At 35.3% G+C, this 26,813-nt stretch overlaps 2 protein-coding genes across 2 annotated transcripts; one reads left to right on the top strand and one right to left on the bottom strand.

Moving 5' to 3' along the window:
• Positions 1–118: 118 nt before the first annotated feature.
• rgs9bp (regulator of G protein signaling 9 binding protein) lies at positions 119–8,726 on the bottom strand. Its single transcript, XM_056462892.1, has 3 exons — positions 6,294–8,726; positions 1,142–1,448; positions 119–948 (listed from the first exon to the last, which is right to left on the bottom strand). The coding sequence occupies exons 1-3, from the start codon at positions 6,375–6,377 to the stop codon at positions 581–583; spliced, it is 759 nt and encodes a 252-aa protein (XP_056318867.1). The 5' UTR covers positions 6,378–8,726; the 3' UTR covers positions 119–580.
• A 3,913-nt stretch (positions 8,727–12,639) lies between these two features.
• kif9 (kinesin family member 9) lies at positions 12,640–26,759 on the top strand. Its single transcript, XM_056461942.1, has 21 exons — positions 12,640–12,666; positions 12,791–12,891; positions 14,739–14,898; positions 14,979–15,085; positions 15,160–15,390; positions 17,269–17,352; positions 17,479–17,571; positions 18,165–18,312; positions 18,435–18,499; positions 18,729–18,806; positions 19,749–19,817; positions 19,907–20,005; positions 20,079–20,134; positions 20,212–20,302; positions 20,385–20,515; positions 21,565–21,681; positions 21,780–21,988; positions 22,077–22,256; positions 24,040–24,152; positions 26,382–26,468; positions 26,565–26,759. Exons 2-21 carry the CDS (start codon positions 12,796–12,798, stop codon positions 26,652–26,654), a joined length of 2,304 nt encoding a protein of 767 aa, XP_056317917.1. The 5' UTR covers positions 12,640–12,666; positions 12,791–12,795; the 3' UTR covers positions 26,655–26,759.
• Positions 26,760–26,813: the final 54 nt, after the last annotated feature.

Genomic DNA, 26,813 nt, shown 5'->3' with positions numbered 1-26,813 from the left:
ATACATTATTTTAAAAACAAAGACCTTTATTGCTTCTGGCCAGTCTAACATGTTTCTAGACAGGTTTGATTTGAGCTAAATCATGAATTAATAATCAACAATAGATAAATACATATGTGCAACATATCAAAGCCCTATGCATTTCTGTTGACAGTGTTCTAAGAGCACAGTACAGGCTTGCTATAGGTGCATTTAAGATTGTTTCATTGCATTTGCTATATCCCAAATCTAAAATAAAGTTCTGGTATATGATGAACCACCCTATGACCACAACCTCTCAAAACACAAGTCTGTTTCTTAAACGTAGGCTACATATGAAATCAGATTTTGCTTCTTGCCCAAATATTACATTACTCTGAATTAAAGCACAATATAATTCATAATGCTTTCTTTTGATCATACGTGCACAATTAATGGCAAAGATGGATTGATGTGAAAAAGGACTCATATAGGCTCTGTTGAATTCAACATAAGGAACTGTTGTCGATAAGTACAAAGACATTTTTATGTTGACTGTTGATGTTTGGCCGATCACAACTGAATAGACCTCCGGCAAAAGAAAAGAGATAATGCTAGGACTTCAGACCAGGAAAACCACACACACTGATAGCACCACGGCAAACATGGCCACACCGCACAGCATCATTGCTGCAAACATCTGGCTATGACTGCAGAAACGTTGAGCTGCCTCTTCATCCATGGACAGGAGTGCTAGCGAGGCGCTGTCCGTGCTAACAGGGTCTGTGTGTTGAGGACCCAGAGCCTCCACCGTCCAGCGAAGCACATTGACCTTCATCTCCATGTCATCCAGCGTTCGGTCCACCTGAGTGATCTCCTGCTCCAGCTGACTCTGCTCCTGACCCTCCACACTGGAGGTCTGGGTACCGGCCCCAGCCTCCTGGAGGTCAGGCAGACTCAGGGCACGTGCAGCCACCTCTGTCGTCCCCCCTGCTTGAGCAATTATGTGTATTAGTCCAATAAAACAGCCACGTTTCAGATGTTTTGTGAAATGTACAGAAGTTTCTTTCTCACTGGCTACTCAGTCTTAACCTGTTGACAATTTACTCACCACCATATTTTAGTAATCGTGATAGAGCATGATAGCTAAGAGCTGCATCTTCTTAAGTTTACACATGCTTACCCTGTATGCCTGTTTGCACCATGGTGCTGTTGTTGGCCAGGGAGAAGTGCTTGGCCATGGCGAACACTTTGCTCATATCTGCATGTAAGAGCTCCAGGCATGAGGAGAAGGACACCCACTGCCGCTCCGCTTCCTTCCTCTCAGCCTCTGGTAATGTTTTATCCCTCAGTCGAGTGGTGAGGTGGTTTCGGCAGGACAGTGCCAGTGTCTGGGCTCGCTCCCGTGTTTGCCGGAGATCGCGTCGTAGGCTTGAGCTGTCTGTGCATCCACCAACACAGGAGGCCAGGTGCCGATAACACGCCACCACCTGAAACACAGAAACAAACTTCAGCTTTCTGGAAATCTCATAATTATCTAAGCACATGATAATACAAATAAACAGTAAATAAATGTTGTTAATTGGTTACGTGAAGAACCTTTAAGATTTCATCACAGCAAGCACTCTCCACTGAAAGATCATGTGCAATCATTCATTCATTTTACTTCAGCTTAGTCCCTTATTTATAAGGGGTCACCACAGCGGAATGAACCGCTAACTATTCCAGCATATGGTTTACACAGCAGATGCCCTTCCAGCCACAACCCAGCATTTTCATTCAGGTATTCTCTCAGTTGGTGCCTTATTTGCTCTTTGGCCTTGCTATCATTTGCTTCAGACACATTTAATCTCCAATATTTAAAACACTTCTGACTGAAGTTTCATCTAACTGTGGCACAAATTACTACATCCATTCATCATAATATATACCTGTTGTATGGGCTAGTAGACAATATATTCCAGTAATAACAATAAGAAAAATCACTAGCTGTCAAAAGGCAGTATTTAATGTAAATGAAAATAAGAAAGGCCAATATATCTGGATGCAGACTTGGATTTGCAAACTGAGACTGCATATATCAGACTTGCAATGTCATGCACAATGCACTCAATAAAGCTAGTGACATCACTGTGAGGGGTGGGGTTAGGTGTGTACATTATTTCTGTATTCAGACCCCTCTCAGCAAGGCTTCCACACCACCTTTTGGCCAAGTTTTGATGTATTTATATATTAAAAATTTATTGTCATTTTAAATCTTTACACTTCACCACTATCTTTCAAAACACTAGGATTTACCCATTCATCATGAATAAGTATTTAATTAAAATACAATGAAATTGTGTGTGATCAGTTTAGGAGAAAAGAATATTTTTTGTCGAATATTTTTACACATAAATAAATTGCTGTTGAATCTTATATCTGATATGTTATATCCGATATAAGATATCTGGCATCATATATCTTACTGGTTTTAAAAAGTCAGATAATTGTTCAGGTTATCAAACATCATTATATCTAGATTAAGCATTAACACGAGGCACAAATATTACTGATAATCTGCTTGTCATAAGATGGCTATTTCAGGATAATCCTTGGACACGTTTGGGATCTTGCTTTAGTACAGTGCATCCGGAAAGTATTGATAGCGCTTTACTTTTTCCACATTTTTTTATGTTACAGCCTTATTCCAAAATGGATTAAATTCATTTATTTCCTCAAAATTCTACACACAATACCCCATAATGACAATGTGGAAAAGAGATTTTTTAAATTGTTGCAAATTTATTAAAAATAAAAAACACGAAAAATCACATGTACTGTACATAGTACATAGTAGTGTTCACAGCCTTTGCAATGAAGCTCTAAATTGAGCTCAGGTACATTCTGTTTCCACTGGAAGCAAAAAAAAATTCTGCTGCTCTGAAAGTTCCATTGAGCACAGAGGCCTCCATCATACGTAAGTGGAAGATGTTTGGAACCACCAGGACCCTTCCTACACTCTCAAAAATAAAGGTACGCGAGCTGTCACCGGGGTGGTACATTTTCAAAAGGCACACATTTATACTTAAAGAGTCCATACTGGTACCTCAAAGGTATATATTATTACCTAAACATTTTATGATAAACACTTTTGTACTTTTTAGGTACCAATATGTACCCTTAAGGCAGGGATGTCAAACACAATTCCTAGAGGGCCAGAGCCCTCTACAGTTTAGTTCCAGCCCTGCTTCAACACACTTACCTGTATAGATTTAAAACAAGACTGAAAGACTTAGTTAGTTTGATCAGCTGTGTTTTAATTAGGGTTGGAACTAAACTGTGCAGGGCTGTGGCCCTCCAGGAATTGAGTTTGACATCCCTGACTTAAGGTATTAATATGTACCTTTAAGGTACAAATTTGTACCTTTTAAAAAGGTACCACCTCAGTGACAGCTTGCGTACCTTTTCTGAGAGTGTAGAGGTGATCAATAACCTAATTGTCACTCTGTCTGAGCTCCAGTATTCGTATGCGGAGAGAGGAGAACCTTACAAAAGGACAACCATCTGTGCAGCAATCCACCAATCAGGTCTGTATGGTAGAGTGGCCAGACAGAAGCCACTCCCTGCCTGGAATTTGCCAAAAGGCATCTGAAGGACTATCAGACCATAAGAAACTAAATTCTCTGGTCTGATGAGACTAAAATGTAACTTTTTTAAGTGAAGGCTTGGCGTTAAGCTTGGAGAAAACCAGGCACCACTCATCACCAGGCTAATACCATCCCTACAGTGAAGCATGGTGGGGGCAGCATCAAGCTGTGGGGAAGTTTTTTAGCAGCAGGAATTGGAAGACTAGTCAGGATAGAGGGAAAGATGAATGCAGCAATGTACAGAGACATCCTGAATGAAAACCTGCTTCAGAGTGCTCTTAACCTCAGACTGGGACGACGGTTCATCTTCCAGCAGGACAATGACCCAAAGCACACCGCCAAAATTTCAATGGAGTGGCATCACGACAACTCGGTGAATGTCCTCGAGTGGCCCAGCCAGAGCCCCTGGACTAAATCCTATTGAACATCTCTGAAGAGATCTGAAAATGGCTGTACACCATCGTTTCACATCCAACCTGATAGAGCTTGAGAGGTACTGCAAAGAGGAATGGGCAAACATTCCCAAAGACAGGTGTGCCAAGATTGTGGCATCATATTGAAAAAGACTCGAGGCTGTAATTGTTGCCAAAGGTGCATCAACAAAGTATTGAGCAAAGGCTGTGAATACTTATGTACAAGTGATTTTTCAGGTTTTTATTTTTAATAAATTTGCAACAATTTAAAAAAAAATCTTTTTTCACATTGTCATTCTGGGCTATTGTGTGTAGAATTTTGAGGAAATAAATTACTTTAATCCATTTTAGAATAAGGCTGTAACGTAAAAAGTGTGGAAAAAGTGAAGCGTTATGAATACTTTTATATGAATTGTTTTTATGTGAAAACTGTATTTTCTATGGCCCTACACTTAAAAAGCAATTAGTTGACTCTAATTGAAAAAAGAGAGTAAACTCGTTGTCTTATAATTATTAAGTAATCAAATGCCTGGATGTGCAAAATTTTAAAAGTCAATGGAATGGTGTCACGGTGGCGCAGTGGGTAGCACGATCGCCTCACAGCAAGAAGGTCACTGGTTTGAGCCTCGGCTGGGTCAGTTGCCATTTCTGTGTGGAGTTTGCATGTTCTCCCCATGTTTGCATGGGTTTCCTCCGGGTGCTCCGGTTTCCCCCACAGTCCAAAGACATGTGGTATAGTTGAATTGGGTAAGCTAAATTGTCCAAAGTGTATGACGGGTAATGGGTTGCGGCTGGAAGGGCATCCGCTGTGTAAAACATATGCTGGATAAGTTTGCGGTTCATTCCGCTGTGGCGACCTCAGATCAATAAAGGGACTAAGCCGAAAACAAAATGAGTGAATGAATGAGGTCAGTGGAATTACTGACTTTTAAAAAAAGTTAAATGAACTTTCAAATCAGTGGGTTTATGCACTTTTTTTTAAGTAACTTATCGCATTTACAGTGAACCCCAACCCTATCCCTAAACCCAACACTCACAGAAAACTGTGTACAGTTTTACTTTCTTAAAAATAAAAACACATTGTGACTTATAAGCTTTTTGAGAAATAAGGACATCAACAATGTCCTCATAATTTATCACATTCTTGTAATACCTGTGTTATATCAATATATATATGTGTGTGTGTTTTGATATGTCTCTCTCACACACACACGGACACACAGAGCAGAAAATTGAGCAGTGGCGCGTAGATCATCCCTATTCATTGATAGTGCCTTTTCCCCCTAAAGCTTGATGAACACAACATTATAAGATGCTTTCAAGTTCTGCCTGAAAACAATGAGAAATGAGGACACACATATGCACACGTGCACACGTGCACACACACACACACGCTTGCATACACCTCGATATCTTCAATAAGTCTGTTATCACACAAATGATGGATGATAAACCAGTAGTGATTGTCAGCTTATATATCCTTTACCATTTCACCCAATCATAGAGAATCAGTTTCTGTTGCCATAACTGTAAAAAAAACTCCTAATAGATACATTTTGTTTCTATTTATTTATAGTTTTACATTGTTCTATGTACTGTATTTATTAATTAATTAATCAAAAATATGTATTATTATTATACTTATTTATTTATTATTACTATATTATTTATTTAATTTATTTTTCATTATAATTAATTACTTTTTATTTTCAATAACATTGTACATTATTATATTTATCCTGTTAGAAATGTTAGAATTATACATTTTTTCCATTGGTATTTATTTGTTTAAACAAATGTACATTTATCTTCATAACTTGTTTTATTATATCTCAAATCCTATTTTTTATTTTAATAATTCTCTTTGAAAACCTCTGCTTGTGTGTATGAGCTCCCGAATACCTTATCCTTTTATTATTTCAGATCCCACAAGGGATAATAAGTGGCAATATATATATATGCAGGGAAAGAAATTCATCTGATTGATATGTTATTATCATTATTATTATTATTAAGTATTCAGATTTGTTATTTATTTATTTATTTTTGTAATATATATTAGTGTAGTCAACATAAGGCATTCTGAATGCTGACTGGATTTGAAAATAAACCTTCATTTAACATTTTCTGAGTATATTTTTGCTGACTTGAAATATTAAGTCTTCTTAAATGAACACAATATTAGTTACATTAGTTACACTTACATACAATACAACATACAGTCCAACATTCCACATTTTTTCCCTTGATGATCAACTCCAGTCAGTTAAGGGATTGTTTGATATGAACTCACCTTAATGAGCGAGTCCACCATTGCTTTTCCCTCTTGCAGAGTCGAACTTCCATCATCAGCGACCTTGTTGTTTGACAGTGGCATTGGGTTATGTTTTCAAATGTAAATTTCAATAGTTACCATCCACCCTCAAACTCAACAGCCCATAAATACACTCCTCATCTCAGCTGGAGAAAACAGCCGTTCATATTTCAGCTGATGGTCCAAGGGCAGCCTGTCTGTCAGCTGTCGGAATCAAAGTCTTCAGTCTTCAAGAAGACAATAGAAGTGACAAGTCAAGAGTATGAAAGGTTCAAAGGTTTCCAAAAAAGAGCAGAAAAAAAACAGGTGTCTGAATTGTGATGTCAAAGTGCTGTGTGATAATCCGAGCGGTTGACCCTGTGCACAGAGGCCGTGTGGTTAATCTCATTATACACTGCTGAGAGATGCGGAGACGCTGAGAGAACCACAGCCTCAGATTCTCAGATCACTCTCGCTTTCTTTCTTCTTTCTCTCTCTCTCTTCATGTGTGTATGTGTGTTTTGCCCTGAGGTGTAGGTTGTGTCCAGCTTTGTTAGTTCTTGCAGCCAATCAAGACGTCCAATGTGAAGTTGCTTATTTCTAACAAGCTCACACAATTAACTATAACATTTGAAATGTTTATCTGAATCAAGTTCAATATAAATCTAAATATACACTTTAAAAAATCCATGCGTGGACTATGGTCAGGTAATCGCTAGTCTCCTCTGTCTCGGGTCAAATTAGATTAGGGGCACGTTAAAATAATCCCTCAGATATATCTGCTAGGTTGGTCTGGTTATCCCATCTTAACCATGACAGTATACAGACCATGCAGGTGCAAAGCAAAACTTAACAAAAGATATACATTTTACTGGTTATAACAAGACAGAATAGTGAGAATTAGCATTGAAATGCTATAATGTGAATTTATCAACAGACAATTAGTTTTCTCTATACACAACATCTATAATCTTAGGGTTTAAAACTGGAACCAAGAGATTATAAATCAGGTTTATATGACCTTTAACATTTATAGTTCTTAATGCTAGCTGGCCAGAGAATGTATAAACATTTTTGTATTTTTTCTGGAGGACAACCTTTTAATCAGCCATCATGGGCCAATAAAGGTATTCTAATATTAAAAGGCATAAATGGAGAAAAATCAATCCTAGATTTTCAAGGGCTGGTTAACAGATTTAATATATCCCCCAACACTCTGTTTCTATATTTTAAAATAAGGGCAGCACTAAAGGCTCGTAAGACATTATGAGGTATGGATTTTCATACTCATCCGATTGTGAAATGGATTGTAGTGCACTGCTCCAAGAAAAGGAACTGTCTCCTATCTCTATTGCTGTCTTTCTAATGTTAATACACATATTTTCTCAAAAGAAAGACTATGGCTATCTGATCTGTCTCTGCCCAATACAATTATTGATTGGGAAACTGTGTGGGATAATACATTCCATGCTTCCTCAAACCCTAATCACCAGTTTATTCAATTTAAAACTGTTCACAGGGCAAATTTAACTACACGTATTCGACATATCATAAATTTATCTCCACATCCTTATTGTAAATTCTGTGAACCACAGCCACATCCAGAGACCTTTTTACATATGATGTGGGAATGTTTGGTGTTTTTCCCCCAAAGATCCTGTATTGTTATTGTTGAATGATAACTCTCAATTTCCCTTAAATGCAAAAGTCTGTAAATTTAGGTTAGCTGCTTCAACTGCTACAAAGAAAATGTTTGTACAGAGGTGGAAATCCTTCTTGATCTCTCTGTTAAGCACTGGTTGCATTCACTATTGGAAATACTGTACCTAGAACTGTCGTTAGCATGGATCAACCATGCTAAACTGGACATTCTGACGATGTGGAAAATCTATATATGTGATATCAAAGAAATCTTAGACACTTAACCCTCATATAATAATATGAATGACAAATTTATTATAATGTATTTAAACTACAGGTATACTGTGTTTCCTGATGTGCCTATAATGGGGTGGGGGGATGGTGTATATCTACAAGGTAATAGCTGTTAAAAGTATTTTTCGATCTGATTGTAAATATTTCATATTTTCATTTTTGGAAATGAAAACTGAATTACAAAATAAATAGTATTTATGTTAAATAAATCAGATTGGTTTGTTTGAGATGATTACTATTGTACATGTGACACATTACTTCAATGATTTTATTCCACCAAATAATGAACCTGGCATTTTTAAAAAGCATACATAGGCAAAATACACAGAATTACTGTACAAGCTGCTTAACTTGGTGAACACCGTTTTTTTTTTTTACATTTCATATACTGTACTATAATTACAGATTTTACCTCAATCTTTTATAATTCAGTATAGCACAGATATATTTAGCACATCAGGATTTTATGTTATTTTTTCGAGTTTACATAAGTTGTTTTGTTTCTGTGGAGAAAAAAAGAGTGGAACATTTTAAAAACAACTTTCAGTATAACATTCAGCAATTTTTAATTTAAAGATCAAGATTTAAGTAAGACTTACCATTTAAAGTAATTTTTCATCAGGCTTTTGTAACTCTTGAGTAATGTCTTGTGTGTTGTTTTGTGGCCATTCACTCTGGTAAAAGTAAAATGTACAACATCTCACTTTAGACAAATGACTCATTCCACAGCAACTTGATTGCTTCTGGATAGTTGATGGATAGTTCATCATCAAAAAATAAAAGTTCTGTCATCATTTGCTCATCTTACACTTGTCCAAACCTGTTTGAGTTTCTTTCTTCTGTTAAACAAAAAATAAGACATTCTGAAGAATGTTTAAAAACAGCCACTGACTTCCATAGTAGTATTTGTTTCTACTATGTATCTTAATGGCTGTTGGTTTTCCAACATTTTTTTTTATAATATCTTGTTTTGTGTTCAACAGAAGAAAGAAATTCATATTAGTTTGAGTAAATGGTGAGGAATGTTTGGGGTGAATATTAATTAAAATAATATTAAATAATATTAATTAAAATAAAATAATTAACATTTAATATTATAACACACTCAAGTGATACTTCCCTTTAAAAAAAGTTTTGGGGACATAATTAAACTAGCAGAATTATAATTGACACTAAAAAAAGACCCCATTACTCCAGGAACAATCCTCTCCAAAACACTTACTTGGGTATTATTTACAAATGTATTGTTGGCCATCTGTTGTGAATAGAAACCAGAACAAATATTAAAAATCATTATACTGTAGTACATACTGTATATGAAATCTTTAATGCAACTTATCTTACAAGAAGTGATTTTTACTTTGTGATTAATTAAATGAATGAATTAATTATGGTTTATAAGTTGTTTTACAGCAAAAATGATAGTCAGCTGCTTGCTGTAGTTTACATTAACAGGCCGTGCTTCATTAGCTTTCTGGAGATGTGCATGAGGCATTGTGGTTTGTTTATTTACACACCAGCCATGCTTTATGTCTCGACCATACACGATAAAAAGTATTTTATATTTTGGGATTGTTCCTACTTTTGTCTTTTCACGCTGTAATTGCTTTATTATTGTTTAGGCTTTTGAAGCCACATACCTCCTCTTTGTGTACAAAAAAGTTAAATAATTAAACAGTTACCTTTGTTGTTTTGTGTAAAAGTGTTGTAGTATCATTAAAAGTTAAATAACAAATAAATGATTGTTACTTGGCAACGCAGTGGTGCAGTAGGTAGTGCTGTCGCCTCACAGCAAGAAGGTGGTTGGTTCGTGCTTTGGCTGGGTCAGTTGGTGTTTCTGCATGGAGTTTGCATGTTCTCCCTGCGTTCGCGTGGGTTTCCTCCGGGTGCTCCGGTTTCCCCCACAAGTCCAAAGACATGCGGTACAGGTGAATTGGGTAGGCTAGTGAATGGGTGTGTATGGATGTTTCCCAGAGATGGGTTGCAGCTGGAAGGGCATCCACTGCGTAAAACATATGCTTGATAAGTTGGCGGTTCAATCTTCTGTGGCGACCCCAGATTAATAAAGGGACTAAGCCGACAAGAAAATGAATGAATGATTGTTACTTTTTGTTGTGGCTGTATGTATTTTGGTCATCGGTGATGAAATATTCTAAATCTGAGCATTTAAATATTCTAAAAAACTGCAAACATTATAAAAGGGGCCATATAATCCAATCGTTATGCTGAGTGCTTTCAAACAGACAGACAGAACATTTTTGCTTTCATTTTCAGTCATATTGGAGGTTTTGTAGTTAAGTTGTCAGCTTTAAAGAAGTTAAAAAATATTTTCAGACACCTTTACCTTCTTATCCTCATCTTTATGTGTTAAAAAGGTGAAATCATTATCTTCATTGTCCGAATTCTGTGTAAAATAGAACATACAGTTGAAGTCAGAATTATTAGCCCCCTTTGATTTTTTTTTCTCTTTTAAATATTTCCTAAATGATGTTTAACAGAACAAGGAAATTTTCCCAGTATGTCTGATAATATTTTTTCTTCTGGAAAAAGTCTGATTTGTTTTATTTCAGCTAGAATAAAAGCAGTTTTAAATTTTTAAAAAACATTTTAAGATAATTTCACAAATTATCAGCCCCTTTAAGCTAATTTTTTTTCGATAGTCTACAGAACAAACCATCATTATACAATAACTTGGCTAATAACCCTAACCTGTCTAATTAACCTAATTACCATAGTTAAGTCTTTAAATTGCCCTTTAAGCTGAATACTAGTGTCTTGATAAAACATCAAGTCAAATATTATGTACTGTAACTATTATGTTTAGAAATGTGTTGAAAAAATCTTCTCTCCAAAAAATAAACGGGGGCTAATAATTCCAACTGTATATAATATTATTAACATATATACACACACACACACACACACACACACCTGTATACATGATTTACAGAAACACTCCTTAGGTGTAATGTATTTTATACTGTAGAAAACACTTATCAAATGGCCTGTTTTTGATGAAACTTACTGAAAAAAATAATGTTGTAAGGTATGTCTGACTAAAGAGGAAATGCACAGCTACCTTTATTGTTTGTGTAAGAGTGGTGTAGTATCATTAAAAGTGAAATAACAAATACATTTTATATTTTGTTACTTTTCATTGTGGCTGTATGTATTTTGGTTATCAAAGGTGAAATATTCTAGCATTCAAACATTTTAAATTACTGCAAAAATTGTACTACTAAAGGGGAGATGTATAACTCCATTCTTCTGCTAAGAGTGTTTTCAAACAGACAGACAGAACATTTTTGCTTTAATTTCAGTCATATTGGAGGTTTTGTAGTTAAGATGTCAGCTTTAAAGAAGTACAGGAAATATTTTCAGAGCACTTACCTTCTTTTCGTCCTTATCCACATGTGCTAAAAAGGTGAAATCATTATCATCATTGGCTGAACTCTGTATAAAGTAGAATATACAGCAGGGAAAATAAGTATTCAACACGTCATGTTTTTTCCTTGGAATGATTTAAAGGAGCTGTTAACATGGAATTGAACCAGATTTTGGTAAAAACCCAAACAATACAAACATAAAAAATAAAAAAATCTAAAAAATGTGTTATATGTAATGACAATGAAATGACATGAGGAGAAAGTACTGAATGTATATAAAAGTACTATATGTATAGAACATACCTTAAGTAGCAGTGCTAGCAAACAGGCACACAGAACACAGATGTACAATCCTGACTTCATTTTCCGTCATAAGTGTTGGAGGTCTTGGAGAGGTTTAGAAGTGTTTGTTTAATATGTCAGACCTGACTTTCAGCTGGGAGGGGCCATGAACAAACTGAGGGTCATTCACCTGCTAATGTTAGATTCCTATCAAACTACTGCAGTCCATGCAGGGTTAGCTGACTTTAACTGACTCACGTGTTGATTCAGTAGATTTTGATGTGTAACCAAGACTCTCAAAATGTCAACACAAAAATATACTTAAAAATACACAAATAGAGTCTTTGAATGTTGATGAAAGATTTATTTTATAGCATTATTTCCCCGTCAGTAATTAATTAATGCCCATACATTTTTGGGAGTACAAAACAGTTTATGATGCTGCTTGACATCAATAAAATTCTGTCTTATTGTAACGAAATAGTGCAATTAAACACTGGTTGTTCAGTTGTTTTATTATAGTAATTATTAACATTACTGTACAATTAAATTGTATTTTACATCAGGGTCGTTTTTTGTTAATAGACACTTTTAAGTTTTGTTTTAATGTTCGCAAGTTTTGTAACTGGACAAAATGATTATAATGTTTGCTAATTCATATTTTTGGATTCACTAAGGTGTTGCGCTGCGCATGCTCGATTTATTGTCATAGCAACAGCAGCACCGTATCCAACAACAGCGAGCGAAGCTTTGCGTGTCGGTCTACACAGGTGAGTTTCTGAGACGCTTTTAACCGCTAGGTTTACTATTATTATGACTTACTCTGGTTCGAGATTCAAAACACGACGTTTTTAACGAACTATTCAGACAATATTTATCGTGCTGTGTGTTCAGGAATCATGAGTTCACATGGCTCTCCGGTAAAGGTGTATATTCGCATCCGACCCACAGCCAGTTTTGCCCATGAGCTTATTGAATGCCTACCAGACCAGCAGGTAAACTGCTATTTGCCCACACTTGTCTTGTTTAAATACACTTCCACATGGGAAACTAGAGCTTATTTAACAGCACAATGTATGCCAGTATGTTTATACATTACCAATAATAGAATACAGCAGCGATGACTTTAACGGCCTAATACATTTATTGAAACTTCACAGAAGCGTAAAAAAGGATAAAGTGTAAATTGCTTACCTTTAAGTATATTTTCTGAAGTTATATTACATAAATATATTGTGTATATTGTATGTGGTAGTTATTTTATTATTCAATATATCATAACATTAACGCATGTTATTCTGTAGATTTTCAGTAAAACATTCATTATAATTTTCATGAAAAACATAAATGTCCCAAACGATATAAGGTACACAGATTACGGTTACGCATTACAATATTACTGTACATGAATAATGATGTATTAATATGTAAACTCAACATTACTTTATTATGAACTAATGATAGTTAATGCGTGTGATAATCATGAACTAACTTGAACTACATCACGAGTAGGGCCAGACGGAATCTGCGGACGATTTTTGCTATTTCTGCGGAGAATTTTGGTAAAAATCTGCGGATTTCTGTGGAATTGTTTTAGGAGTATCCTAACTAAAACCCTAATATGTGAAATGAAAAATTATATCTTTTTAAATTTTATTTAATGTATAAAATGCAAATGCAATTAGATTCACTTTATTTGGTAAACAAAGCAAGTCTTTCATATAATATACCTACTAAAAGACAGAAAATATTACTGTACAAACTGTATTGTACATAAATCAGATGAACATTTTCCAATTAGTCAATCATATTACTGTAATTAATAAAAAACTGAATAAATAAAGATTTACACATTTACTCAAGTAAATAAACAGATTTAATGATGGGCTAAAAATCTGCGGAATTCTGCGCACGCAGATTCCATGTGGGCCTAATCATCACAATAATTGATGTGTAAATAGCGGCTACCTTAATTACTTGTTAGTACACGATTGTTTGTTAATTAATGTAGTAATTACCACATTAGCCTATGCTTCATTTGACCATCATGAACTCAGGATATGTTAGTTATATCGTGACTTTACTTGGAGGGGCACATCATCATTAACCCATTCTTAACTACTCATGAACTCCTTATGCACATCAGTTTAGTGTGTATATACTGAATAACAATATAAAAGTGTTCTGTCAATACCAACATCAACAGCTTAAACACAGAAGTTCATGAGTAGTTAAGGATAAGTTGATGCTGATGTGCCCCTCCAAGTAAAGTCATGACACATTTAAACATGAACAGCTCATGAGTTAATGTTGGTTACATTTATCTTAAACGTAAATGTTAATTAATACATTATCTAAAAACATGTACTAACAAGTAATTAAGGTAGACAGTATTCACACATGAACTCTTGTGACTTATGCTGTAGTTAAAGTTAGGTCATGATTAGTGCATGCATTAACTCATCATTAGTTCATAATAAAGTAATGCATAGTTTACATATCAACACATCATTATTCATGTACTATAACTGTAAAGTGTTACCTAGATTATAATATAAAATCTGTGACATTGAAGAGGAAAGAGGGAAAATTATTTAATGTTAAATTATAGTGGATCTCTGTATAACTTTTGAAAAAAGATTATTATTACACTGGTGCGTAAATTATTCTTTTACCTTCTATAAGTCGTGAGATCACAGGTGAATAACACAACACACATTATTTGAGCCAAATACACTAGAAACATGTCCACATAAAAAAGAAGATTGTATAAGAGGAAAATAGTAGAGTAATTAGTAAGACTAATTGTCATTGTTCTTCTGTTTGTTTGTTTTTTTCTGAGACTTTGAGAGTACGGTCGAGGAAAGGCTCCAAGAAAGGAAAGAGAAATAATCATATGAGGTTATTTCAGCTAAATGGGGTGTTGCATAATGTGTCACAAGAAGACCTGTATGATCGTGTTGCCCGGAATGTAGTGCTGGGAGCCTTCAAGGGCTACAATGGTTGGTCATTTGAAATGTGTGGCATTTCTGAAATCACAAACAAAGTTAAAACTTTTATTACATCAAATTGGTGTGTTTAGGTACAATAATGTGCTTTGGGCAAACCGGAGCAGGGAAAACATACACAATGACAGGTGCTGCAGAGACTTACAAACAGAGAGGCATCATTCCTCGAGCCATACAAGAGGTGATTGATACCCATGTTCAACAAGCGCACACGTTTATGATTTATGGGCTATAAACCATCTGTCAATTCATTAGGTTTTCCAGGAAGTGGAACAGCGTGCAGATTATACCTTCTCTGTTCATCTTTCCTTTCTGGAAATCTATAATGAGACTATGGTAGACTTGCTGTCCAGCTTAAAGAAGGGAAAGGCTCCAGGTAGTGGTGTCTTCACTGTGGTCGAAGAACCTGGTGGCGGAGTGTCAGTTAAAGGCTTGTCTATACATCTGGTTCACAACGAAGAAGAGGCTCTTAATCTGCTTTTCGAGGTGAGAGTCATGAGTTGTACATGTCAACAGTTATCTGATCAGCTTAATATACAGTACATTGACTGTAGTGGTTTCTTAACATTGTCTTAACATCCATAACATTAATGCCAGGGATTTTTAATCTGGTGTAAATTAGACTAATATTTAAATGTTTTTATGCATAGATATATACACTAGATATCCCATACGGACCCTGAGCATGCGTTAATAGCGCCGCCACATTTGTACAGTGCTTCCAGGACAAATGTCATTCAACCGCACTAGTCAAGACTAAAGCCAATGTGAAGATGCTATTTAGCACTGTGTATGGGTGTAGTAATGAGCAAACAAAAAACAAAGCACAAAGGCATCACATTACATAGATAAGATTTTGCTTTTTAAGTTTTTATATGTTACAAACCTTTGTGCTCAAAGTAGCACCAACATAAATACTAGGCTTATGCTAGTTTGGTTGAATAAAATCAGCAAACAATGTAAATGAAATATGACAATGAGATGCTGCAGTGCTAGAAACTTTTTTGTCAGCTAAGAGAACGCATCGTTCATAACAGATTTATTCACAAACGAAAACTCCTGATTATAGATATACGTATAATATATATATATATATATATATATATATATATATATATATATATATATATATATATATATATATATATATATATATATATATATATCTGGCTCTGGATGGCCAGTCCTCCATTGCATCTTGGCCCCACATTCGTTTCAAAGGAGCGCTACCCTGTACTTAAATGGCGGCTCTATTGACGCATTCCTTCCAATAGACACCAATAGCATAGGCGACATCTAATGTAAATATCTATGGTTTTTATGTATCTGTATAAGAGGCCATTACACTTCACCTCCACCTTTTACTGGTATGGGTTCAGTCTTATACTAGTTTGATAAAAACAATGTTTCCCATTAGACTCAAATAAATGAAAGTTGCGTTCATCACTAAAGTAAACTTTGGACCAGTTTTCTGTTCACACAACATGCTCCTCAGCAAATGTTAGTCTGATGAGAAGTTTGGTCAATGCAGGGCTTTTAGTTCAAATTCTCTGAAACATAAAGACCCTGTACATAAATCTCTAAATCCTGTTCAGAGCTGAACTGATAAATAATTCCAGCTGCAGTGTTGAACCAATAGACCATCGAGATTCTCCACAATATCCTGTTGCATATATTTTGTGGACAACCAGGGGGGACTCTGTAAATGCAATATGCTAGAAATTACAGAATCAGATTGACCAGCTTGTCTTCAATAGCTAAAAAAGGTGATAATTTTGGCCATCTTAATCAGGACAACCTGCTATCAGGGATTTTACAGCAGCTTTCAATCTTGCAAAGTCAATTAAGCAGGGGTTGCCAAATAACTAAAGAAATTACAAGCATGTGAGGAATAAACACCAATAACTGGGAGAAATCTAAAATTGCTCTCTAATTTTGGTCAGTGTTTAAGAAACTCAAGAAATAAACTTAAAAACTGATCTTTTATCTCAGTTAGGATAACTTCAAATAGGACTAAGCAGTGGCATCAAAATTTTGGAAATTGTAGGTTGTTCTCTATTTTTGATCTACACTGTAGATACACAAAATACTCTATTTCTAGTAAACAGATTTCCTATCATGTTGTGTTTGCTCTGGTAGGGGCAAAGTTTTTTTTGTTTAATCATTAATCACTGTTGACAAATTGGCTAATGATAAACAACACAACCATAATCTTCCCTGAAAAGTCTCTTCATGACATACATGACAAAAATAGGGTTGTAAAAAGCAGATGCTTAATTCTGTTTTCATATTTTGCTACAAATTTAGACAAAACAGGTACACGTACATCTGTAATCAATAACATTAATTTCATTGCACTGACAGGGAGAAATGAACCGAATTATTGGAGAACATGCTCTTAATAAACATTCCTCCAGGTCTCATTGTATATTTACTATTCACATTGAGGTACGTCAACAGCATGTCTCATTGTAATTATATTCTCAAGATTATGACTAAATGTTAAAATAATTTTTTAATCTGCTCTCTTTACATAAGATGACATATTTTTGCATTTGTGTTTCTGTGACACAGTCTCGCTCTCGCATGCTGTCAGAGGCAAAATACATCACCTCTAAACTGAACCTGGTGGACCTGGCAGGATCAGAAAGACTTAGCAAAACTGGGGTCAGTTCATTTCTTCTCTCACCAAAACCACAAGAACCACTCCAGTGTGTAAGGTCACATTCAGCATTGTTTGGAGTAGCGCACAATCCAATTCCTGGAGATCTTCCTCCAGGAACAGGATTGAGCACACCTGTGTGTTAATTCTAATAGGCTCTTAAAGGCACAGTATTTAATTTTTGCTTCAAGAGGGCACATATTCACAACAAACAAAGGCGTAGTTTGATGATATCATGACTGACGAATCTAGGTAGCACGAATCAGATTAAAACTGGAAGCCATCGAAGCAAAACGAAGCAGTACTTAAGCAATTTATGATGAGAGATGAGAGCGAATCACCATGAAAGCAGGTGAACTTTATTATGACTTATTATGAATCGACTGCTTATGAGGTCTTTCGCTCGTGATCCATATCACTTGTAAACATGTTTATTACTCTGGATTTGAACATGTTTTGAAACATTTGTGATGATGTATACACATTAAGTCAGCAAAATAAAGAACAATGTTCTAGTTGTTTTAGGTGTTTTAATGAAAATATTCCATATTGTGCCTTTAAAATCTTTACATTTCTTTTTTATTTTATTTTACTCCAGTCAGAGGGCCAAGTCCAAATGGAGGCCATGTATATCAACAAGTCCCTGTCTTTCCTGGAGCAAGTCATCTTGGCTTTAGCTGACAGTCGTAGGGAGCACGTTCCCTTCAGGCAGAGCAAACTTACACATGCACTCAAAGACTCGCTCGGTTAGTGAGATCACAAAGACAAAAAATAAAAAAATCATTTTAAACATGGTTAAATATCAATTTCTGATATATACTGTATTAATGTGTCGCCTAACGATTTCCACTGTACCAACATACTGTAGGAGGAAACTGTAATACAGTGCTTGTTGCAAACATATATGGTGAAGCTTCACAAATTGAGGAAACGGTGAGATGCTATTTTAAAAATTATTAATTTAGTAATGCTAGTTTTTACACTGTTTTCATCTATTTTTATATTATTTGTTTCTATTTTATTTCTACTTGTCTCTTTTAAATTGGTTTATGTAAAGCACTTTGAATTGCCACTGTGTATGAAATGTGCTATATAAATAAATTTGCCTTGCCTTAAATGTAACATTCACCCAGCCTCTAAAATCTGTTGGTCCTCTTGGCAGCTTTCAACTCTTCGCTTTGCCACCAGGATGAAATGTGTGCAGACAAAGCCATCAATAAATGAACATATTGACCCAGTGGTAAGAATTTTTTTACATATGTGATCATGCACCACAAAACTAATAATAAGGGACAGTTTTTTTCTAAAATTAAGATGTATACATAATCCACAAGCTGAATTAATGAGGTTTCCACAAATGTATGGTGTACAGGTCAATATTTGACGATTTTTAAGATATAGCTGTTCAAAATTCTGGAATCTGAGGGTTCAAAAAAGTCTAAATATTGAGAAAATAACTTTAAAGTTGCCCAAATTATTTGTTTAGCAATGCATATTACAAATTACAAATTAGTAACATGAATAATTGATAAATTATTATGATATGTTATTATTATAAGTATAATATGATTAGGCAACGCGGTAGCGCAGTAGGTAGTGCTGTCGCCTCACAGCAAGAAGATCGCTGGTTCGAGCCTCGGCTGGGTCAGTTGGTGTTTCTGCGTAGAGTTTGCATGTTCTCCCTGCGTTCGCATGGGTTTTCTTCGGGTGCTCCGGTTCCAAAGACATGCGGTACAGGTGAATTGGGTAGGCTAAATTGTAGTGAATGAGTGTTTCCCAGAGATGGGTTCTAGCTGGAAGGGCATGTGCAGTGGAATGAACCACCAACTTATCCAGCACGTTTTTACGCAAAAATCGTGCAGGATAAGTTGGCGGTTCATTCCGCTGCGGCGACACCAGATTAATAAACGGACTAAGGCGAAAAGAAAAAGAATAATATGATCATATTTTATTTGATATGGTTTTGTGCAGGGTCACATTTTACCCATTGAATGCTCTTTTTGGATACTGATATACTGTAAGATATAAAATTACCTATACACCTGTAACAGATAATTGCAGAAATTCTTATAATACATTCAGACATTTTTATGGACTTGTAATGCATTTAAAAAATAGCTAATGCATAACAGTTAAAAAGACTGAAAGAATAGACTGAAATGAGGATTACAATTTTATCAAGATTCAGGTACAAAGACTGGAGAAAGAAATCCAGTTTCTTAAGGAGGAATTGTCTTCGTATAACCCGTTGGTGAGTACAAAATCTGAGGCTGAAACACAAAACACATCAGTGGGCTACTGTACTCTTCATGGCTTCTCTTTTGTCCTGCTTGCTCACAGACTAACCGGTTTACTAATGAGATCCTGTCAGAGACACAGGTGAAGGAGGTGAGGACTCAGGTGCAGAGATACCTGTCTGGATCACTCACCGAGATTCCGGTAAAAATCATCAGTGCTTCAAATAAGCAAAATCACCTCATGAATCAATTAAAAAAATGATTGACTGTTTCAGATTGTAAGCAGTACGCAAATCCAGGAGGTGTTTTCCCAGTTTAAAAAAGTGATGCTGTAAGTACAGGTATTTCTTATTTATAAATATAGTGGAAGCAAATGCAGTTAAATGTGACTACATGTGAGTTAAACAGGGAGCAGCAAAAGAAACTGCAAGAGAAGCTCTGTCAAAGAAACACTTGTGTTGAGAAAGCTATGAACACAACTCCGTCTACTGTTTCAGAGGTATTTGGTAGACAACAGTACTCCAGTTTGAACTAAACGGCCAGAAACTGATATATCTCTCACCCTGTTGGCTGTCTTGCAGAAGTCAGGAGGTGCTGTTGGAGAGGTGGACAGTTTTGGCTATGGCCTTGGTTTAGCTAAATCTTCACAAAGACATCAACAAGCTGTGTCACCTAAATCAAATAAAGCAAGAAAGGACAAACAGATCAACAGGTGAGTCTGTAATGTTTGAAGCTTCATATGAAACAAATGTAAAACCGTTAAATTGAATATAATCCAATATGTTAATTTGTTGTCTTGTAAATATGATTCTGTGCTGTCAAGTCTGTGGATCAACACTGTGTGCTTGCTGCAGCAGTTTGCATGACGCTAGAGTAAAACCAGACTTCATTCATTCCAATGAACAGCATATAGGCACTGTCTGAATTGCGTATCACATATGTAGAGCAAGAGCACTGTATTTAATTCACCATATACAAATGACTAAATATGTGACCAATTTCTGCCACAGCTTTAGCCTCTAGTGTAGGGGAGGGATGTCATAAAAATCATCTATTTATCTTCTAGAGATTTTAGGTTTTGAATTAATCTTTAGTTTATTCGAAGCAAACTATTTTATAGATCATCTGAAGGCAAACATCTTGAATTTTATTTACATAGGGACGTTGAGGCTGTAACCAGTACACACTTATAATTTCTTTGAGATATTTCCTTTTACTGGATGAAGGGGGAAAAAATCTGTGTCAGCCATACATCACAACGTTCTATTAATCGGTTTTAATCCATAAGTTCTGCAGACTGGCTCTAATTTTTGAGCTACTAACACGAATTTCTTCAGACTATAAAGGATAAATATCTTGATAAAAGTTGTGTAGTTTCCAGCCTTTAGTCAGCTATGTACTTTTGTCAGTAGACATCAAGACATATTGAAAGTGCTGTTATATGGAGGCCAGCATGTGTGACATTTGTCCAGGAATCTTAAGTTTTGATTGAAACTATTTGGTTTGAAACAAGTCAGAGGTAAGTAAATGATGACGAACGTTTCATTTTTCATCTCTTTAAAATACACAAAAGCCATGATAGTAGACCAGGGTCAAATAATTATCCTTTTTATGATAAAAAATCTGTGTATATTTGTAAAAAAAAAAAAACTATTGCTAATTAAAAAGTGAATATGAAGTTGCAAAGATTTTGAAATGCAAAGATTTTGAAAGAGGATGCCTGACAATGTAAGCTATCATACAAAATGTTATCTTGTGCAGAAAGGAAGTGGCAGTGGAAAACTCAAATGTACAGCTCGAACAGCCTCTAACCATGAGCGAGTCTGACTTGATCACAGACAAACCACAACCTCCAGAAGAACAACAACCCACCACTGAGTAAGTGCTTTCTATTAGCACACAGGAGGAGACCTCTGCTGACCGCAAGCAGAACCCCCAGTTAAAGAACATAACATGGCACGTTTGTGATTTCTCAGCTCTCCTCCACCTAAAGCTGAAGCTTTTGAGGATTTCAAGGCAGAACGGGGAAGTGAGATCAACCGCATACTGAAGGAGAACAAAGCTGTGCTGTCTGAACGCACGTCCCAGTTACGTGCACTTACTAATGTCATCAATGTGACCAAGAGGGAGATTGACCACATTACGTCTGATCTACGGCAATTCAGAGAACAGAGACAAGGCCAAGGTGAGCAATAACATCATGCAGTAAAACATCTGCCCTCAATCCTTTCTGAATAAAGCAGCGGTCATGTATGGATGTGTTGGATTGACAGGTGAGTTTATGAGTGCTGATGGGGAACCTGTGCTGGAGGAGGAAGAGCTTTCTCTAGTGATGAAGCTGAAGGTGCTCAAGAACAAATATAGACAGACCTATGAGGAGCTGAGAACCACAGAGACTGAGATCAGATACTGTGAGCATCTGGTGAATCAGTGCCGCATGCGGCTGCTAACAGGTGACTCTCTACATCACAGGTAGTTTTGCTGTTGCTCCTCTTTAATGTTGGGTGTAATAAGCAGTGGTGTAAAGTAACTAATTACAAATGTTCAAATGACTGTAATTGTGTAGTTTTTCTCAGGAATTGTAATTTAGGAAGTAGTTTTAAAAATGTGTACTTTTACTTACCCTTGAGTAAATTTTTTAGTGCTGTATCTGTACTTTTACTCCACCACTTTACTTCAACCTGCAGTCATTACTTTATTCTTTCTTGTCTATGGGGATTAGAAAAATTTGTCCTGAGAGTTCAATCAAATCACACATAGAAGGTAAATCGCATCATAATGAACTACCTCAAGACATGAGCGATTTATAACTGCAGCAAACTGTTTGGAAGTATTCAAAGTGTTCAAGAAGATGTCCAAATCTTTACACGCATTGACCCAGAGACTGTTTAGATGCATGTCACTGATGACAAGATGATGGATGTTTACTGTATGATGACCGAAATGGTCACCCAGCAGGCACAAGACGTCAACACGATGTCAGATTGACGTTGTACCCCAACATCATGGGGACATTGCATTTTGTTTGAGATGAAAATCGAGTTGATGTCAGAACTCAACTTCAGGTCAACGTCAATGTCCAACCTAAATACAACCAAATATCAACGTCTAATGATGTAACAACTTGACGGTGTCGACGTTACCACTATTGACATTTATCAGACGTTGGATTTTGGTTGCCATACCTGGCGAATAAATGTCAGTATTTGACGTCAATATGATGTTGGTTTTAGATGTTGGGTCGATGTTGGATTTTGGTTACTTTCTAACAACCTAAAATTGACCAAACATCAACCTACTCACTACTCTTGAGTACTTTTGAAAGGGCTACTTTTTATCCATACTTTGAGATATATTCACAACCGATACTTTTTACTCTACTTGCACTATATTTTTAGGCAAGTAATGGTACTTTTACTTGTGTACGATTTTTCATAAGTTTAATGCTAGCCTTAAACACTGTACATAAATTTAACAGGTTTTTTTATAAATCAATTCAGAGAATCAGAGTAATTGCTTTTTTGTTGGGATACAAATTCAGTATAATTCTATTTTAAAACAAAAGGTTACATTAATTTGGATGACTGAATTGAGTCAGAACTAAGCTCATGATAATATACAGTAGTCAATATTTGAAGTGGATCAAAACCTTTCATAAAAAGGTCCAAAACTATTGAACAACATTCATTTCTCTCATAGGACAATTTTGAAAAGCTTTTTCGGTCCACTTCAAATGTTGACTCCTGTATTCTATAAATTCAGAGTTAAAAGTTATTGCGATGTTTTGTTTGATTTTTCAACTAGTTGCATAATATGGTGTTTTGATACATTTAATGTTTAACTTTTATTAAATTGCTTTTTTTACTTAAGCAAATAGGCTCTATTTGACTCAGATTTAACCAATTAATAGTTTAATTCCTATTGAATATGCATTATAATTTACATGATTGTCAAGCGGTATTATTTCGAATAACTAAATTACTTTTCAAAGTAATTAGAAATATTTTAAATACTATTTTAATGATGATATTAGTAGTTCTTACCGTTTCTCTAATTCTAAGATTTGTTTTAATTTATTGCAAATATTTAATTCCTACAGTACATTTTCATCATAGTCAGTTTTTTGTGATATAAAATCTGAAATTATTTGATCCATTTAGTTGCATTTATGCAGTAGTTCTATTCGCTGCATTCATATGTAAAGCCAGAAATGTGCTTTTGTTTTGTGTTCTCCAGAGTTTGAGAGTTGGTACAATGAGTCTTTCCTGTTGCCGGGTGAGGTGTTGTCAGTCCTAGAAGATGGACCAGTAAGGCCAGGTCACATACCTGTGAACAAAGCATTAACTCTGGTCAGTATTTGATAAAGAGTGTTAAAATATCAACATGTATATTAGAAAAGAAAGGAAATGTGTGACGTGGCAAAGTTTGATGACCCTATGGACTTAAGCCATCCAGGTGCATACACACACACCTATCTAACTATCTATACCAACCACTACCCGTTCATCTGGAAGGATTAAAAAAAAAAAACAATTCCTGACCATTAATTTCCAGTCATTGCTGAAGTGTGTGATTCCTTTTTCTCCATGTGGTCCGTTCCAATCTGCAAAGTACAACAGAAAGATATCAAGTCATTAAATAATCTTAATATCATTCTTTGTAAGTTTCATCTACCATTGTCTCCAGCCTGGTTCTGTTCTAACACTTACAAATAATATTTCACAAATAAATACTCTACAAGATGACAATCTATAAACTCTGAATAGATAAATGTGTTACAATAAATAAATCAACAGTAAAACTGTAAATAGAACAAATAACAATTAAAAGGTACAAACAGCCAGACAATCTATCCGCTAATAGACTTAAAGTAATATTCAATATGTGCTAAAGTTGACAGCATACAAATACATTATAACAGATCAATTTATCTGACGATAAAGCAAATAACAATCTGCAAATGTTAAACAAGACAGCAAAATATAAATGAAGCATAAAAACAAACAAAAATATTGTATCTATTGGTCTAGCAACCTGACAACATGACAAATGGCGCATTCTACGATTATAAACAGACTACTAAAGACGATAACAATACACAAACTAGAATAAAATATAAATATAATCCTAAAATTGACAAGTCGACTATAAAGCAATCTCCAATTTCAACCAACATTCAGTAACGCTACAATCTACAGTCAAACCGAATAAATACGTGAAAAAACTAATATAATAATCTGAAACATGACCGAGAGAAATACTCAACTCTCCTTCAGCAAAAGTACGCCAAAACAACACTATATAATGACCTAAAATGATACTTTTAGAGAAATCTTTACACACCGCTAATGTGAGCGATGGTCAGACACTTACTGCAGTTTCTCTCCGTCTTCGGACAGTTTTTGAACACATTCTTTTTTTAGAATGTCACGGACTCTGGTAATCACTCGCCATATTCAATCTTCTTAAAGGTCCAGTGCGAGATTTCAGTCAATCACTGTAGAATATGACAAAAACAATAACAAATTCTGTATAATTTCGGGTCGCTGTAACGTTATCTTTTGAGTACTTGAATAATAGCAGTTTTGATTCTCAATTTGACTAACTTTTGTATGTTTATATTCCATTTACATGCATTTATACGTTTTTTAGGCATGTACGTTAGTGATGATCTCTAATAAATAAAATGTAGTTCAGTTTAAAAATCTCTGAATAACACTGAAAGGTTTAATCATATTGTTATAGTTTTAATTATAGGCTACTGCTGTTGTTTTATCATGTGATGTATGTACAAAGCATGTATTTTGACACAGTATTCAGGCACATTCATTTTATTATTATTACATTATTATAAGATTGCAAAGATTTATTTTTCATTTCATGCAGTTGTACCGTTTCATTTTTGTATCTTGATTTTTTTTGTGCTGAATCTCTGTGGTTTATTTATCATTTCCTTTTCTGTTAACAGTATAACAGCCTTTAAGTGTCATTTATAAAGGATTTACAATGCATAAATAATCCTCTCTTAATGAACAATGCAGAAATAATCGTCACTCAAAACAGTTGGAATGAAGCATACAGTTACGTCCCTCCTGGAAATAAGATGTATATGAATGGTTTTTTAATCGTTTGCTTACAAAGTAAAATGTATTATGATGTACTTGTCTGAGGTGTGTTTCCGTTTCTCCACATGCTTCTTGCCAGTCTGCCAAAGAGAAAGATATCAATTCTTTAATTAATCTCAATACATTTCTTTAGAAACCAACTCCATTGCTCAATCTGTTCCAGCACAGAGAATAACGTTTTTATTCTGGGATGATTAATTAATACACTTACATATAAAGAGAAGCTCTAAATGATAAAGCACCAAATCAGTATTGATTATTACTTTTCTTTTTTTTTTAAATTCATGTTAAATCAAAAGATAAAATGCATTAAAAGAAATCAAGAAAATGAAGCCTAATTTCAGTTTCTCTCTCCACTTTTGCACTTAGAACATGTTAAAAATAGGTTTGTTATGAAGGATTAGGAACTATTCAGTAAAGGTTTACAGTGTGAGATGTTTTGTTTCTGGACAGATGGAGGATGACGACCATCAGAAGCCACATGCAGACACTTCCAGCGCTGTGTCCTTTTACAATGCCTACAATAGAACTTTACAGAGAGTAAGACACACTTGCACACACTTGATATGAGCTTTTATGATTCAGCACTCAACTCAGTGTAACATTAAATATATCAATATAATCTTTCCTTCACAGAGAGGAAGCAGACAGGTTTCTCAGAGTCCAGACTCTGTGAGAGGCAGCAGAAGTAAGATGAAACTTCCTCCTATCCTCTCCGTCATCTGATGAACACACGTCCGTAAGCCCACAGCCTCAGTCTATGCAGTCTTTTACACTTGCTGGATGTTTGAGATTGGCTGGACATACAGTATAAACATCTTCTATCTGAAAGCAGCTCATGCGCTTTCATTGATCCTTGCATTTAATATTATTCAAACAAAAAGC

The sequence above is a fragment of the Danio aesculapii genome, chromosome 7, assembly GCF_903798145.1.
Source record: "Danio aesculapii chromosome 7, fDanAes4.1, whole genome shotgun sequence".
NCBI lineage: Eukaryota > Metazoa > Chordata > Actinopteri > Cypriniformes > Danionidae > Danio > Danio aesculapii.
This window is presented reverse-complemented; position numbering and strand designations above follow the sequence as displayed.